General features: G+C 45.6%; 1 protein-coding gene across 4 annotated transcripts; it reads left to right on the top strand.

Moving 5' to 3' along the window:
* The first annotated feature begins 299 nt into the window (after positions 1 to 299).
* On the top strand, positions 300 to 10,661 carry Zfp90 (ZFP90 zinc finger protein). Of its 4 annotated transcripts, none has more exons than XM_042700732.1 (5): positions 300 to 436; positions 838 to 899; positions 6,199 to 6,325; positions 6,653 to 6,748; positions 8,634 to 10,661. In XM_042700732.1, exons 2-5 carry the CDS (start codon positions 867 to 869, stop codon positions 10,283 to 10,285), a joined length of 1,908 nt encoding a protein of 635 aa, XP_042556666.1. In that variant the 5' UTR covers positions 300 to 436; positions 838 to 866; the 3' UTR covers positions 10,286 to 10,661. The 4 variants fall into 4 exon arrangements, with proteins under 4 accessions (XP_042556666.1, XP_042556665.1, XP_042556664.1 ...); XM_042700731.1 differs by having other exon boundaries at positions 300 to 490; XM_042700730.1 differs by having other exon boundaries at positions 300 to 561.
* Positions 10,662 to 15,118: the final 4,457 nt, after the last annotated feature.

Raw genomic sequence — 15,118 nt, 5'->3', positions numbered from 1 at the left:
CCTCTTGTAAATATTTCTTAGAGTTTGTGTAGTCTGGGGGGTCATAGTGCGTCCAAACCTTTGATAGCCTGTGATTCGTGAACGGATGATAAATTGGAGAACACACAGCTGTACCCCGATGAAGCACTCAGCGACCAATCCACCCCAGCACCCGGCCGTGCCGGGTTCTCACTGCATTCTCCACTAGGGGGCGCGGCGCTTATCGAGGCGGCCTCTGCGAGGCCCTCGCGCGAGGGCCTCTGGGAAATGTAGTGCGCGCGCGCGTCGCGGCCCAGCGGGAGAGAGCGTGTGTGCAAGAGCGACGCTCCGCGCGCGCAGGCGTACTTCTGACTCTGCCCACCGCCGCGGCCATTGTCCAGCCCTGTTGCGGCGGAAGCCGGTTTGGGCAGCTAGCCCTTCCACAGAAAAGGAGTGAGGAGCACCAAGACGACGGCAGGCACGGGAGGGGGCTGACCCGACGCCCTGGGTGGGCTGTAGGCAGTGATTCCGAGTGCGCGAGTGAGAGTGGCCCATCTCCCCGGTTTGAGGGGTATCCGCCTGGCCTCATCCATCGTCCAACGGGTGGGGCTGGGTGTGGTCCGAGGTGGCTGTGCGGTGGTAGGGAGCTTTTAATTTGGTGGAGGGGTGCGGCAGGCCTGGGCGGGGCCGGCGCTCCTTCCGGCTCTCTGGCGGGAGTAGCTGCGGGCCGGGGGTGGGGCCACCGTGCTGGGGGCGGGGCCACCTGGGCCGGGGGCGGGGCCACCAGGCTGGTAGCCAGGCTGGCAGCCGGGCTGGGTGGGGCCGGCGGTGCGGCCGGCGGTGCAGCCGGGTGACTGCGCGGCTCTTCTCTCTCCGCAGCCTAGGTTTAGAGCTCCAGCGACGCAGAGATGGCCCCGAGGCCTCCGACAGCCGCGTCGAAGGTGAGCCGTGCGTTCCTAACCGTCCGGAGCATTCCGTCCACTGAGGTCCTCGTATTGGGGACCGTCATCGTTCACCTGCAGACCCCCAGTCTTGGTTCGATTGCCCCCCTCCTAGCCTCCATGCAAACCCCCAGGGTCCTGAGCTAGGCGGAGCTGGAATCCTTAACGCGGGTGGCACTGAGGGGAGCCAAGAGGGGGGTCCAGGACACTGTGATCTTGGGAGAGGAAAGGTCGAGTGCGTTGGGGGATGCCTTAACTACTCTGCTAGTGCTTTGAACTCTTGTCAGTAAGGAATGGAGAAGGGCCGGTGAGGAGCAAAAACCTTAGAGGAACTGACGGTCGGTGAGGACAGGGGATCCCGAGTTTCTGGTCAGGAGCCGTAGAGAGACTGTAAGAGGTGGAAGAAGCCAGCTCAGAATATGCCTAGAAAGTTTGGCAATGGGCTTTCTTGGGCTAGACCTCAAGCAATTACAAGAACTTCCCTGAGCTTTTCCTGTCTTCTGCTTTCACAAAGGTGGACGTGGCTGATTGATGAACCCATTCATATTTGTAGTTGGTGATAAGTGAAATTCTTTATGGCGTGCTGAGGTTTGGACTCAGAGCCTTGTGCTTGCTAGGTAGGCATTCTGTACTTAAGCCATGCCCCCAGCTCTCTGTTTTAGTTATTTTTCCAAATATAGTACTGCTTTTTTCTCAGACTGTCATCCTCCTACTTACAGCCTCACTGGTCGTTGGAGGACAGGTGTGTACCACCAGGCACACTTATTGATTGAATTGTGTTAATGTATTCTAATTGACTTTTTGCTTGAGCTGGCCCTGAAACTTGATCCTCCCAATTTCTGCCTCCCAAATAGTTGGGATAACAGGTGGGAGCCATCACACCTGGCCAGTGTTAGGGAAAAAGACGGACAACAGACCAGATCAACTTGAATTAAAGTAGAAGGAGATGCCAGGGTTACCTGTGGGGAATCAACACCTGGTAGCTGGAAAGTTCTGGGAGTTTCGGGACTTGCCTTGAGAGTTAGTGGCAATGGCTTGAAATGCGTCAAAATTGTTTCACAAAGGCTTGATTCCAGGAACCTATTGTGCAGGTTAAAAGTTCAGCCAGGTGTCGCCTGCTTAAAGGAACTCAGGTGCCTTTTACCTGAAGGGTGGGGGTGGGAGAGTGGGTTTTCACTTTTAGATTAAGATTTTTCTGGCTGGAGAATTTGTGAGGAGTTGGGTGGGGGAAAGTCAGTGGGGCAAGCCTTGGGAGCAACACTGACTTATGGGAACAGAGCAGACTCCCCTCAGCCAGCATTTGGGGTTTTAAACCCACACTGTCTTTAGAATTAAAGATCCATTACACATTGTAGTTGTTAAGTGTATGAGGCAATAAACCAGTCTAGATGAAAATACTAGCTGGTAGATTAGTAAACTGTCCTTTAAGAGCAGTTTAGGGTAAAATAGGTATACACAATTTGTAATGCTGTTATATTTTTTTTTACTGCCTGTTATTTTTTTTTTTATGTGAGTGAGCCTTAAAGAATAAGATAAATCAAACATGGCATTCCCTTAATTTGAGGAGTGTCAAAGCAAATCACTGTCATTGTCACCTTTACCTACGAAGTGTTTCCTTCATGGGCTGTGAAAATTTGCAGGATTTAGCCCAGCATGGGTGGCTGATACCAGTAATCCTAGCTAATCAGAAGGTTGAGATTGGAAGATCTCAGTTTGAAGCCAGCACCAGCAGGAAAATCCATGAGACTCTTTATCTCCAATAACCTGTTCAGAGACACTGTGACAAAGTGCTAGCCTTGAGCACAAAGAGGCTTAGGGACAGTGCCCCGGCCCTGAGTATAAGCCCCAGGACCGGACAAAAAAATAATAATAATTTGCATGAGTTAACATCTCATTTGGATGACTGTCTTTTCTGAAGAAAGCTCACCTTTTTTTTTGTCTCAGTCACGGGGCAAAGGGCTTGAACTCTGGGTCTAGATGCTGCCCTCAGCTTAAGGCCAGTGCTCTACCACTTGAGTGACTGTGCCACTTCCGTTTTTCTGGTGGTTAATTGGAGATAAGAGTCTCATGGACTTTCCTGCCAGGGCTGGCTTTGAACCTCAGTCCTCAAATCTCAGCCTTCTGAGTAGCTAGGATTACAGGTGTGAGCCACCAGTGCCTGGCTAGACTTACCTTTTTACTGGTGAAGATACCTGTAGATATGTGTTCTGTACAGTGAACTATAGGGACCACTTCAAATTTTACTTTTAGAGAAATGTTCCCCAGGCTCTCTGGCTTAGTCATTCTCCTGGCTTGGTCTGAAGCTCCTCTTGAGTTAACTCAGGCTGCAGATGGTAACTAGAGATGAAGGACAGAACAGAACACTTGCCCTAACATTCAAGCATTTTTTTATTTACATTTTTCAATTATATCTTTAAGTTGTATAAAGAAGTTCGCATTCTACAAATTTCACATATTTCATAATATTGTGGAATAGTGAGACTTAAAATCACAAACACATTTTAACCTTCACAAGGCAAATTGTCATTATCATGGTCTATACCTAGGTGGGTTTTAAAGTAGAAATTTCCCTTGGTCACTGAGTATATCCTGTTGGGTATGCAAAGATAAGTAATTGAGTCGTGACTGTTTATGCAGTGAGGGTAGACAGCCTCAGAAGGAAGTATTGTACAGGGGAGATGGTGTTGCATTGTTGCAGAGTCAAGAGGCTTCTGTGAGTTCAGAGAGGAGACTGACAGTTCCACCTCCGAAGAGGAGTGTGAAAACATCACCCTTTAGTACCAGCAGAAATCTAAGCAGGTGAAAGTGAAGAGAGTAGTGGTAGAGCTGACTTTGTAGGCCCAGGAAGTTGGTAACAAGATGAGGGGACATAACTATTGCCCTGGGTCAGCAGGTGGGGGCTCAGGCCTGGGGTAAAAACTATCTAGAACCTCTGTAACCCATTCATTCATCTATTCATTTATCAGTCATTGAGTACATAAAGGCAATTTGAGGTACTTATAAAAGCTCTACTGTCATGGACTTCATATTCTAGAAAGGAGTGAGAGGCCGAAGAATTCATAATGTCAGCTGAGTAGACTTGAGGGTGGTGAGCTGTTGAGGATGCAGGTGTAGGTGGGGAAAGATGGAGCTTGACAGTGGTATGATATCTGGTAGATTCAAGGAACAAGGAGGCCACTGGAGCTCAGTCTGACATTTTGGGACAGGACACTAGTAGACTTCTTGGTAGATAGAAAGATTGCTGTGCCTGATGAATCAGAGTTTGAAAGTTAGAGCTCCTTGGAAATGTGATTTGACGGGTGGAACTTTCTCCTGAGTGTACTTACAAGATTCCAGAAGTGACACCACCTGAAATAGGAGGGAATGGGAGCAGAGATGGCAGATGTGAATGTTCCACTTAGAACCCTTAATATCCTTGGAAAACATTTTTTTTGGGGGGGGGGGGCGGTCCGGTCTTGGGGCCTGAACTCTGGGCCTGGGCGCTGTCCCTCAGCTCTTCAGCTCAAGGCTAACATGCTACCACTTGAGCGATAGCACCACTTGCGGCTTTTTTTTTTCTGCTTATGTGGTGCTGAGGAATCGAACCTAGGGCCTCAGGCATGCAAGGCAAGTGCTGTACCACTGAGCCACCTTCTCAGCCCCCTTAGAAATCTTTGTAAACACTACATCCTTGATCACCTTTTTGTTGTACCCAAGCTGCATTTTTAGTTAGGGGAAAAAAAAGGTAGTCTATTCTTAAAAGTGAAACCTATGGTAGTGTTTGTCTATTTGGGGGTGGCACTGGGATCTGAACTGGAACTTGCTAGATTGGTGCTTTACCACTTGAGCTATAACTCCAGTCCTGGTTCTTGGTTTTTTTGACAGGGTCTTACTATGTAGCTCAGGCTGGCCTTGAACTCATTTTGGTGTGATGACTAGGAATTTTTCTGGGGGCTGAGGGAAGAAAGCACATTGTGTTCAGAATAGAATGTACAAAGATGAGAAGATGTGAAGGAAAATTCGGTTGTCAGGGCAAAGAATCCATGTGGCAGGAACCTGGGACATAGGAAAAAATTTGAGGGGCTGAGAGGTTGGCTGAGTGATAAAGTGCTTGCCTTGCATGCATGAGGCCCTGGGTTCAATTCCTCAGCACCACATAAATAGAAAAGGCCGGAAGTGGTGCTATGGCTTAAAAGTAGAGCACTAGCCTTAAGCTGAAGAGCTGAGGGACAGCACCCAGGCCCAGTTCAGGCCCCTCAACAGACCAAAAAAAAAAAAAAAAAGATGACCTGAAGAGGATCTAGAGCAGAACTGTCCAAAAGAAATAGAAGCTTCATATGTGTAGTAATTTTATATATTCTCGTGGTCACAATGTAAAAAGTAACAAGTAAAGATAGTCTTAGTAATACATATTTAACCCAATATACCTAGATATTATTTCTTTGTATAGTCGATATTTGTAAAATTACTAATGAGATACTTTTTTTTTAGTAGTACTGAGATTTGAATTCAGCGCTTTCTGCTTGCAAGGCAAGCACTGTACTACTTTAGCTATCTATGCCCCTAGCCTTTTTTTGTCTAGTAGGTTATTTTTCAGAGTGCTTTTTTCCTAGGTTGGCCTTGGACTGTGATCCTCCTTCTTCGGCCACCCATGTAGCTGCCATCCCTATTAAACTTAGCTTGCATGTGGAGATGAGAATTTCATCTTCATTTTTTTTGGTCAGGGCTGGCCTCAAGCTATAATCTTCCCCAATATCTGTCTCCTGAGATGCTGAGGTTATAAGTATATGCCACCACTCCTGGACTTTTTTTTTTTTCTACTTTCTTTGAAAACCAGTGTGTATTTTACACATATCACACACAAGCTTGATAGTGGGACCAGCCTGGTCCCAACCTAGTGTTCATCAAAGGAGCTTGGATTTTTATTCTCCTACAATGGGATGCTGTTGGTTTTGGGAAATGGATACTTTGTGATAGAGCTATATAGTGGAGTACTGCAACAGTTTAGAGCAATACAGGGAAATGCTACCACTGTAGAAAGATCTCTAAAATAGGCAAATGTAAAAAGCAGATTGTAAGTGGGCACTAGTGGCTTAATCATATGGAGATTAGAATCTCAATTTGAGAACAGCCCCAGTAAAAAAAAGAAAAAAACTTTGAGATTCCTCCTAAGCAGCTATGAAAAATCTAACATAGTCAGATTGTGCCCAGCCCTGATTTTATTTTTGAGATAGAATCCCACATGCTATCCCAAAGGGGTAGCAAATGTGTGAACACTTGCAAGGTTGATCCCTGGCTGAGCAGGAATGTGATCCCACAGGAATCAGTGACATTCAAAGATGTGGCTGTGGACTTCACCCAGGAAGAATGGTACCACGTGGACCCTGCACAGAGAAGCTTGTACAGGGATGTGATGCTGGAGAACTACAGCCACCTGGTTTCTCTGGGTAAGGACCCCTTCCCTCAGTGCTTTGTCTGGTGATGGCTCTTTTCCTACTCAGTTGCCAGAGTTAATGGTGCTCAAAGCCTAGGTAATGAGAATGTCTAGGGGGTCAGAGTTTGTTCATGACTTTGGGACCCAGCTTTCTGGGGATTTTGAGGCTGCTCTTTTGGTGAAAGGTCCTTATTTGTAGAACTGGCAATAGGCAGTTCAATTTCATGATGCTCTAAATTGAACTTCTCTTTCCCTTCAGAATTCCTAATACTGACTTTAGGAGGGTTCTTTCATCTGTTTGTTCAAATATCTAAAATCTTGTATCTTTACTCATGAGCAGGATATCAAGTTTCCAAACCAGAGGTGATTTTCAAATTGGAACAAGGAGAAGAGCCATGGATATCAGAGAGAGAAATCCAAAGACCTTTCTGTCCAGGTAAATAAGCGAGAATCCTCCTGAGGGAACTGGGGCAGGCAAGAGTATAATCTATGACCTCTGGGCTCTGTTGCTTTGGGCCTGTAGTGAGGCAGCACATCATGGCAGGATGGCATGGGATATGATGCTGGAGAACCACAGCCAGCTGGTTTCTCCGGGTAAGGACCACTTCCCTCAGTGCTTTGTCTCTATCAATATGGAACGTTTCTATTACTGCACACACACGGGCACGTGTGCTAGGCCTGGAGCTTGACCTCAGAGCATGGGCACTGTCTCTGAGCTTCTTTTGCTCAAGACTAGCACTCTACCACTTGGGCTACAGCTCCACTTCTGCCTTTTTCTGTTTCTGTGGTACTGAGGAATTGAACCCAGGGCTTCATGCATGCTAGGCAAGCACTCTACCACTAAGCCACATTCCCAGCCCTGTTACTATTTTTTTTGTCTGAAATTTTGGCTTGAACTTGGTATCTGATGCTTCCACTCATTGGCTAGTGCTTTTACCACCTGAGCCATGCCTTTAAGTCCTGAAAGTTACATTCTTAGAACTTAGAAATTCTCTGCTGGGTGCTAGTGGTACACTCTTATAATCCTAGCTACTCAGGAGGCTAAGATCTGAGGACTGTGGTTCAAAGCCCACCAGGTAGGAAGGTTCATGAAACTCTTATTTCCAATTAACCACCAGAAAACTAGAACTGGTACTGTGGCTCAAAGTGGTAGAATGTCCAGGCCCTGAATTCAAACCCCATGACCAACAACAAAAAAAGAAATAAATTTTATGGTTTTAATATTCATTAAATAGGATGAAATAAAACCATCTTGGTAAAGAGAGACAAACAGCACAAAGCTTACATAGTCAGCCCCAGCTGTTAGGGCAAAGATGATTGGTCTCTGAAATACTACTATTTCTCAGTTTGCAAAGAATAGCCTGTGATTCTTGGACAAGTATATGAAAGAATCTTTTCAATTAGATCATTGGATATAGGTTTTCTCTTCAGTGTTGGAAGACCTGTTGGAAGACCTGGAGCTTCATAGGTCACAGAAGAAATTATGAAGTGGATTGTATTAAGAAGTAGATTTTTGGGCCGGGCGCTGGTGGCTCATGCCTGTAATCCTAGCTACTCAGGAATCTGAGATCTCAGGATCCCAGTTCAGAGCCAGCTCAGGCAGGAAAATCCATGAGACTCTTTATCTCCAATAAACCACCAGAAAACCGGAAGTGGTGCTGTGGCTCAAGTGTTAAAGTGCTTACCTTGAGCTGAAGAGCTCAGGGATGGTGCCCAGGCACAGAGCAAGCCCTATGACCGACCGAAAAAAAAAAAAGTACATTTTTGGTGCTCCATAAAATGGACAGGAGGCAAAGAGAGTAAGTAGATGCACCATGGTCTGCTATTTCTCTTGCCCGCTCCTTTGATTCCTAACAATCCCACCTGCAGAGGCTTTCCCTGTTCTCAGCACTTAGCACACAGTCCAGACATACATCTTCATCAGCACCTCTCTTCACTGTTCTCTTCTGCACTTTAAATATTCTTTTTTTTTGTGGGGGGGTCCGATCGTGGGCCTGAACTCTGTGCCTGGGCACTGTCCCTCAGCTCTTCAGCTCAAGGCTAGCACTCTAGCACTTGAGACACAGTGCCACTTCCGGCTTTTTTCTTTTTGCTTATGTGGTGCTGAGGAATCGAACCCAGGGCCTCATGCATGCAAGGCAAGCACTTTACCACTGAGCCACCTTCCCAGCCCTCTTCTGCACTTTAAATATTCTGCACTGGCTATAGGAATACATATTTCAAGACATTCTCATAATTTATGTCTCTTTCATTTCTTCATTCCTTTGTACTGTAGCAGTTTGTTTTAACAGGAAGGAATATGCACTTTGCATTTCTTTCAGACCAGAAGACCAGGCCTGAAGCCAAATCCTCTAATCTGCTGCAGAGCACATCCGAAGTTTCCCATCACCAGGATGAACGCTCACACGCTGCATTACAAGATGGCTGGGATGTTAGTAGCCAGTTAGAAAGGCACCAAGAAAACTGGAAGGGACATCTGGGGTCCAAGGCATCTAGCCAGAAGAGTATCACCACTCCAGAGGGAAGTTTTGAGCCAAACAAATCTGGTGAAAACTCTAGATTGAACACTAATGTGGTTCCACATCTGAACATTCCTTCGAAAATAAGGCCCAGTGAATGTGAAACCCTTGGAAGCAGTTTGGGACATAATGTAGACCTACTTAATCAGAATAATGTCCTTGCAAAAAAGAAACCCTACAAATGTAATAAGTGTAGAAAAGCATTTATTCACAGGTCATCACTTAATAAACACGAGAAAACTCATAAAGGAGATACTCTCCCTAATGGTACTGATCCAGGAGTGTATCCAGGAAAGAAACACCATGAGTGTACTGACTGTGGGAAAACCTTTCTCTGGAAAACTCAGCTTACTGAACATCAGAGAATTCACACCGGGGAGAAACCTTTTGAGTGCAATGTGTGTGGAAAGGCCTTCAGGCACAGCTCATCCCTGGGTCAGCACGAAAACTCTCATACTGGAGAGAAGCCTTATCAATGTAGTCTGTGTGGGAAAGCCTTCCAGCGCAGCTCCTCCCTCGTTCAACACCAGAGAATCCACACAGGAGAGAAACCCTACCGCTGTAACCTGTGTGGGAGATCCTTTCGGCATGGTACATCCCTTACTCAACACGAAGTCACACATAGCGGAGAGAAACCCTTCCAGTGTAAGGAATGTGGGAAAGCATTTAGCCGGTGTTCTTCCCTTGTGCAGCATGAGAGGACTCATACTGGAGAGAAACCTTTTGAATGTAGCATATGTGGGAGGGCTTTTGGTCAGAGTCCATCCCTTTATAAACACATGAGGATTCATAAGAGAGGCAAACCTTACCAAAGCAGTAACTTCAGTGTAGACTTCAAGCACAGTTCATCTCTCAGTCAAGATGAAAACACGCTGACTGAAGTGAAAACCTACCATTGTGATGACTGTGGGGAGGACTTCAGTCACATTTCAGACTTTACCAATCATCAGAAGATCCATGCTGGAGAGAACCCCTATGACTGTGAGCAGGCCTTTAGTCAGCAATCGATTTCTCATCCTGGAGAGAAGCCCTATCACTGTAATGTGTGCGGGAAAGCTTTCAAAAGGAGTACAAGTTTCATCGAGCATCACAGAATCCATACTGGAGAGAAGCCCTATGAATGTAATGAGTGTGGAGAAGCCTTCAGTCGCCGCTCATCTCTCACGCAACATGAGAGAACCCACACTGGAGAGAAACCCTATGAATGTATTGACTGTGGGAAAGCCTTCAGTCAAAGTTCATCTCTTATTCAGCACGAGAGGACTCACACTGGAGAGAAACCCTATGAATGTAACGAATGTGGCCGCGCCTTCCGAAAGAAAACCAACCTGCATGACCACCAGCGAATTCATACCGGAGAAAAACCGTATGCTTGTAAAGAATGTGGGAAAAATTTTAGTCGAAGCTCAGCTCTGACGAAACATCAGAGAATTCATGCACGGAATAAACTTTAGGAAGCCTAAAATTAAGGTTTGTGTAGAAAGCTTTAGCTAAACTTTTGTTCTAATTCAGTATCAGAGGATTCTTTTTGGAGAGAATGTTTGAAAATGCCATGATGTATGTGTTTGTATGTTGTGTGTGAGGAAAACTATGCCACTATGGTTTTTTTGTTTTTTTTTTAAATAAAAGCCACATTCTCCTATCTGAATTGTAGGCTTTTGTAAAAACCAAACAATACATATAGCCTTTGGAAAGGAAATGCCTATATATCAGAGTTTATAAAATGCTTGAATATGAATATGCAGGAGATCACCAATTTTGACAGCTTGACATGTAACTCCTATTGTTTACAGCCTTTAAAAATAAATAAAAGTACAGTAATGACCAAAACTCATTGTCTGACAACTGTATTCAACCATAACTTTTTTTTTTTTTTTTTTGTCAGTTGTTGGGCCTGAACTCTGGGCCTGGGCGCTGTCCCTCAGCTCTTCAGCTCAAAGCTAGTGCTCTACCACTTGAGCCACAGTGCCACTTCCCGTTTAAAAATAAGTAAACATTTAACACCCATAGATGAGACTGTTTCGAATGACTGAAAGCATGTAAGAAAGCCTAATTGTCATACAAAAATGTATGCAAATTCATCACAGACTTCTTTCAGTCACCTTAGTTGGTAGCTTAAAACCCAAAATGTTCACAGAAACTATAGATGAAGTACCAGTGACTTTTTCCTTTTTCTCGGTTACAATTTTATTTCCAGCTAACATGTCAGTTTTACAGAGCTACTAAGTCATTGTGTTATGCTTGTCATGGCATTCCCTTGAAAAAATATTACCTAAAACTTCCTGTATCAGTCAATGGGAAAGTGACAAAAAGCTAAGAGAAATTCTTTCCTAAATAAATTTTACTATCAAGAAGAAAAATTGTACTGGGCACTGATGGCTCACGCCTGTAATCCTAGCTACTCAGGAAGCTGAGATCTGAGGATCATGGTTCAAAGCCAGCCCTGGCAGGAAAGTCCATGAGACTCCAATTAACCACCAGAATACCGGAAGTGGCACTGTGGCTGAAAGTGGTAAAGCACTCACCTTGAGCTGAAGATCACAGGGACAGAGCCCAGGCTCAGAGATCAAGCCCCACAACTTAAAAAAAAAAAAAAAAAAAGTAAAATTGCCCATTGCTAGAAATTGTCTTTTTTCCCCTTTTTCTTTTTGTCAGTTGTGAGGCTTGAACTCTGGGCCTAGGCACTGTCCTGAGCTCTTGAGCTCAAGGCAACAGCTCTACCACTTTGAGCCACAGCACCACTTCCAGGTTAATTGGAGATAAGAAAGTCTCAAGGATTTTCCTGCCTAGGCTGGCGTTCAACCGTGATCCTCAGATCTCAGCCTCCTGAGTAGCTAGGATTACAGGCGTGAGCCACTGGCGCCCAGCTAGAAATTGTCTTTGATTCAGACTAGAAAATGAGTGTCTGAGCCGGGTGCCGGTGGCTCATACCTGTAATTCTAGCTACCTAGGAGGCTGAGATCTGAGGATCACAGTTCAAAGCCAGCCCAGGCAGGAAAGTTCATGAGACTCTTATCTCCAATAAAACCACTAGAAAACCGGAAGTGGTGCTGTGGCTCAAGCAGTAGAGTACTCGCCTTGAGCTGAAGAGCACAAGGACAGCACCCATGCCCAGAGTTCAAGCCCCACGACCAACCAAAAAAAAAAGAAAAGAAAATGAGTGTCTGTGTGAAAAGGAAATATTTTTACTATTTAAGAAATCAGGAGCTAGCCGGGCGCTAGTGGCTCACGCCTGTAATCCTAGCTACTCAGGAGGCTGAGATCTGAGGATCTCGGTTCAAAGCCAGCCCGGGCAGGAGAGACCGTGAGACTCCTATCTCCAATAAACCACCAGAAAACCGCAAGTGGCGCTGTAGCTCAAGTGGTAGAGCGCTCGCCTTGAGCTGAAGAGCTGACGGACAGCGCCCAGGCCCAGAGTTCAAGCCCCACGGCCGACCAAAAAAAAAAAAATCGGCTGGGAAGGTGGCTCAGTGGTAGAGTGCTTGCCTTGCATGCCTGAGGCCCTGGGTTCGATTCCTCAGCACCACATAAGCAAAAAGAAAAAAAGCCGAAAGTGGCGCTGTGGCCCAAGTGGTAGAGTGCTAGCCTTGAGCTGAAGAGCTGAGGGACAGCGCCCAGGCCCAGAGTTCAGGCCCCACGACCGGACCCCCCCCCCCACCAAAAAAAAAAAAAAAAGAAATCAACCCATTTTAATTTCTTGGTGCTTTTCCATCAGTACAGTATGGACTCAGCTTCCAAGGCCTGCTCTTTAATGTCTCCTAGTACCTTCTTTGAGCCATACTTTAATTTCTAGAACCTTTCTTGGCTCATGAACAGTAGTGCAGAAAAATTTGGGGACAACTGTGGGGGCAAAGCTACCCCTCTTTTCCAGCCCTAATGATTTTTTTTTTTTTTTTTTTTTGTCATGGGGCTTGAACTCTGGGCCTGGGCACTGTCCCTGAGCTCTTAAGCGCAATATGAGTACTCTACTACTTGAGCCATAGTGCCACTTCCAGTTTTCTGGTGGTTAATTGGAGATTTAAGAGTCTCACGGATTTTCTTCTCCAAACTGGCTTTGAACCGTGATCCTCAGGTCTCAGCCTTCTGAGTAGCTAGGGTTACAGGTGGGAGGCACCAGCACCCAACTGCCCTAAAGATTCTTTTTTTTTTTTTTTTTTTTTTGGGGGGGGGGCGTGTTCCAGTCGTGAGGCCTGAACTCTGGACCTGGGCGCTGTCCCTCAGCTCTTCAGCTCAAGGCTAGCACTCTACCACTTGAGCCACAGCACCACTTCCGGCTTTTTTCTTTTTGCTTATGTGGTGCTGAGGAATTGAACCCAGGGCCTCTGGCATGCAAGGCAAGCGCTCTACCACTGAGCCACCTTCCCAGCCCCTGCCCTAAAGATTCTTAAGGAGGTAATGAAGGATTATGATAAACATTTTCTTGGGCGCCATAGAGCAGGATCTGTTGTTCTCTCATCTGGATAGTCTGAGGTAGGTCAGAAGCACTTTTTTTTATCATTTCTTTTGCAGGGATAATCCCACTCTGTTCTCTGATACATAATTGGACAATGGATAATTCCATTCAGATCCTCCTCTAGTGAATAGCTCGAATGCCTGTCTGGGGCTTGCTTTTGATCATTGGGGAATCCCTTTAGTGGACTTCTTGGAAGGAATGGCATGAAATATAATCAATTGAATGCTACTCTGCTGTTATTGATATTTATAAAAATCTTCATCCCCAAAGAGACCAGTGATTTGTGTGTGAAGCCTGGTCCAGGTCCAGCTACCACAGTAGATCTCACTTCATCAGCAGGGAGGGAGCCTAGGCTGATTGAGAAGAGGGCATTCCTAGTATCAGCAGTCTCGAGCTGTACACTTATGAATAACAGCCTTTTAGGACACTGTGGAATGCATTTTTGTTAAATAGCATCATTGTAGTCTTTGAATAAATAGTCTGAGGTGAATGGGAATCAATTCATCTTTTTCAGTTTTCAAAACTTGGCTAAGATTTAAGGATGACACATCAAGAGGGAAAGATTAGCTGCTAAATGTATTCATAGCCAGGTAAGTTTTTAATAGCTACCATTTATTTGCATTTACTGTGTGAAAGATAGTGTGTTATTTCACTTAATCCTTAGAGTTCCTGTTTAGAAATGCTATGGTGGCTTTTCTACTGAGCCTTTTTCCTCTTCCTATTATAACAGGCCTGTTCTGACCAGAGAAACACAAGTCAGGAGGTTAGAAGCATGGCTCTGTGGTAGAGTGCTAGCCAATGATCAAAAGCAGCAGGTATTGAGTTCCAGTCCTGGTCTTGGACAAAAAAAAAACATGTCAGGCTGTCACCAGAGATACCTGAACGAACTAGAAACTTTTTTTGGCTTGCTAGGGTGGAAAGGTGAAGGCCTAGAGGCTGATTTTTTTTTTTTTTTTTTGGTCGGTTGTGGGGCTTGAACTCTGGGCCTGGGCTCTGTCCCTGAGCTCTTCAACTCAAGGCTAATACAACCACTTGAGCTGCAGTGCCACTACTGGGTTTCTGGTGCTTAACTGGAAATGAGTCTTTTTTTTTTTTTTTTTTTTGGGGGGGGGGTCCGGTTGTGAGGCCTGAACTCTGGGCCTGGGCGCTGTCCCTCAGCTCTTCAGCTCAAGGCTAGCACTCTACCACTTGAGCCACAGCGCCACTTCCGGCTTTTTTCTTTTTGCTTATGTGGTGCTGAGGAATCGAACCCAGGGCCTCAGGCATGCAAGGCAAGCGCTCTACCACTGAGCCAACTTCCCAGTCCGAAATAAGAGTCTTAAGGACTTTGTTTGCCTAGGCTGACTTTGAACTACAATCCTCAGATCTCAGCCTCCTGAGTAGCTAGTATTATAGGTGTGAACCACCGGTGCTGGCCTAGAGTCTGATTTCTTACCAGATGACGTGAGCTCTCTTATAGGAGAGGATGAGGCTGACATGAAGGTGTTCTCATTTCCAGGCCCTGAAATCTTTGCACCTGGCTGACTTTCTCAAGTTCCCTAGGTCTCATTGAGCTCTCCATTTTCCATCTAACATTTGCATTGTAATAGGAAAATCGGTATTGTTTCATACTTATTAAGCTGGCCAGGAAAGCTCCCACGCTTCCCACACAGCTGGCGCAGCAGGCTCACACCATTTGCTCAGCCGTTGGTTGAGAAGGAATCTTACATGTATGACCCAGATGTCCTTGAACCCCTAACACAGTCTCAGCCTCTCAAGGAGAAGTTTCTAGAAAGCCTTTCATAAATTTACCAAGACAGCATTAGCTTTTTTTTTTTTTAGTCAATTATGTTTC

The sequence above is a fragment of the Dipodomys spectabilis genome, unplaced genomic scaffold, assembly GCF_019054845.1.
Source record: "Dipodomys spectabilis isolate Male_0828 unplaced genomic scaffold, ASM1905484v1 ptg000273l, whole genome shotgun sequence".
Taxonomy (NCBI): Eukaryota; Metazoa; Chordata; class Mammalia; order Rodentia; family Heteromyidae; genus Dipodomys; species Dipodomys spectabilis.
This window is presented reverse-complemented; position numbering and strand designations above follow the sequence as displayed.